Below are 1,121 nucleotides of genomic sequence, written 5' to 3'. Positions count from 1 at the left end.
ATCAACTCGCAAGCATGGTTTCTACATTAAATACTGTCCTTCCAGTCTCTTGCACGCAGAAGGAATTGACCTGAATATCTTGACTTCTCTGGAATTACTTTAAAGTACAAAAACTCTTTGAATGGGTTTAATTCATTTAATTTCTCTGCTGCCACCTCAGGGCAACCCCAGAAAGATGTTCCCACATGGAGGAGGTCTCGTAGGTGTTACAAGCATGGCTATGCATGGCCCGCAGCCCTGCTCGCTGCAGCTCAGACAATGCCCATCAATGAAAGAGCCCTGCTTTGCCTCACACTCCGTGCCCCTGGCTTCGTAAGGCTTATTCCCAATTTACACCCATGTACTGAGAGGAGAGTGGAGCCTGAGTAGCTTCCCAGCAGTTACTAATTCACCCCAGCCCACCCAAGAGTAAGAGGGTGCAATCGCCGGCCCCCGGTCCCCCGCTGCTCCATGCTGCAAGCAGCTCAAGCCTGGAGCCCCACCGGGTGTTTCAATTCACTCTCAGGAGCTGTCGTGTTCAGCGTGACTCTGACACCTCCCCGGCTAAAGATAGCTGAAAACATTGAAGATCGGCGGGGGCACAGCAGGCTTGGTGGGGATGGGTTTCAAAACTACGGGCCTGTAGAGGTTCTGTCCCATGCCATCAGCCTCCTTGCAGAAGTGCGGCACCTCCGCCGGCAGCGTGGCCGCACTCTTCCTCCACAGCCCCAGCCCTGGGAAAGGTGATGGGGGCAGTGTGCCTGGGGGCTGGTACACCCCCGGCCCAGGGCAGGGGAAGGGGCAGCAGGTCCAGGCGCCCACCCCCCCCAAGAGGCCCCCAGCAGGGTCCTTCTCCCCAGCGTGTGGGGCAGACTCAGGGGGACTCTCTGGGCTGGCGGTGTCTGAACTCCATTTGCTTTTCTTCCCCTCGTAGGGAGGAGGGTCTTTGGGAGCCAGGAGCCCCTCGGGGCCAGCAGGAAAGGCTCTGGCTGGCAGGCTCTGGGCTGGCCGTGGCTCTTCCCAGAAGGAGGCAGGGAGCTGTCGCTTCCTCATGGGCACCTGGTCAGGCCTGGCAGCCTCAGGGTTCTGCTCCTGCAAAACTCGTTCCCCGGTGAGGCTCTCCTCCGCCTCAGCTGTCCACG

The 1,121-nt window shown here is 58.8% G+C and overlaps 1 protein-coding gene across 1 annotated transcript in view; it reads right to left on the bottom strand.

Moving 5' to 3' along the window:
* Positions 1 to 543: 543 nt before the first annotated feature.
* The window catches only part of FAM181A (family with sequence similarity 181, member A), an 859-nt gene continuing 281 nt past the window's right edge, over positions 544 to 1,121 (bottom strand). The window contains exon 2 of the mRNA XM_010076107.1: positions 544 to 1,112. Coding sequence (XP_010074409.1) covers positions 544 to 1,112 — 569 coding nt within the window. The remainder of the gene's footprint in view (positions 1,113 to 1,121) is intronic.

This window comes from Pterocles gutturalis, unplaced genomic scaffold (genome assembly GCF_000699245.1).
Source record: "Pterocles gutturalis isolate BGI_N339 unplaced genomic scaffold, ASM69924v1 scaffold12678, whole genome shotgun sequence".
NCBI lineage: Eukaryota > Metazoa > Chordata > Aves > Pterocliformes > Pteroclidae > Pterocles > Pterocles gutturalis.
The sequence above is the reverse complement of the archived record's forward strand: the minus strand, read 5'-3'. Positions and strand labels throughout refer to the sequence as shown.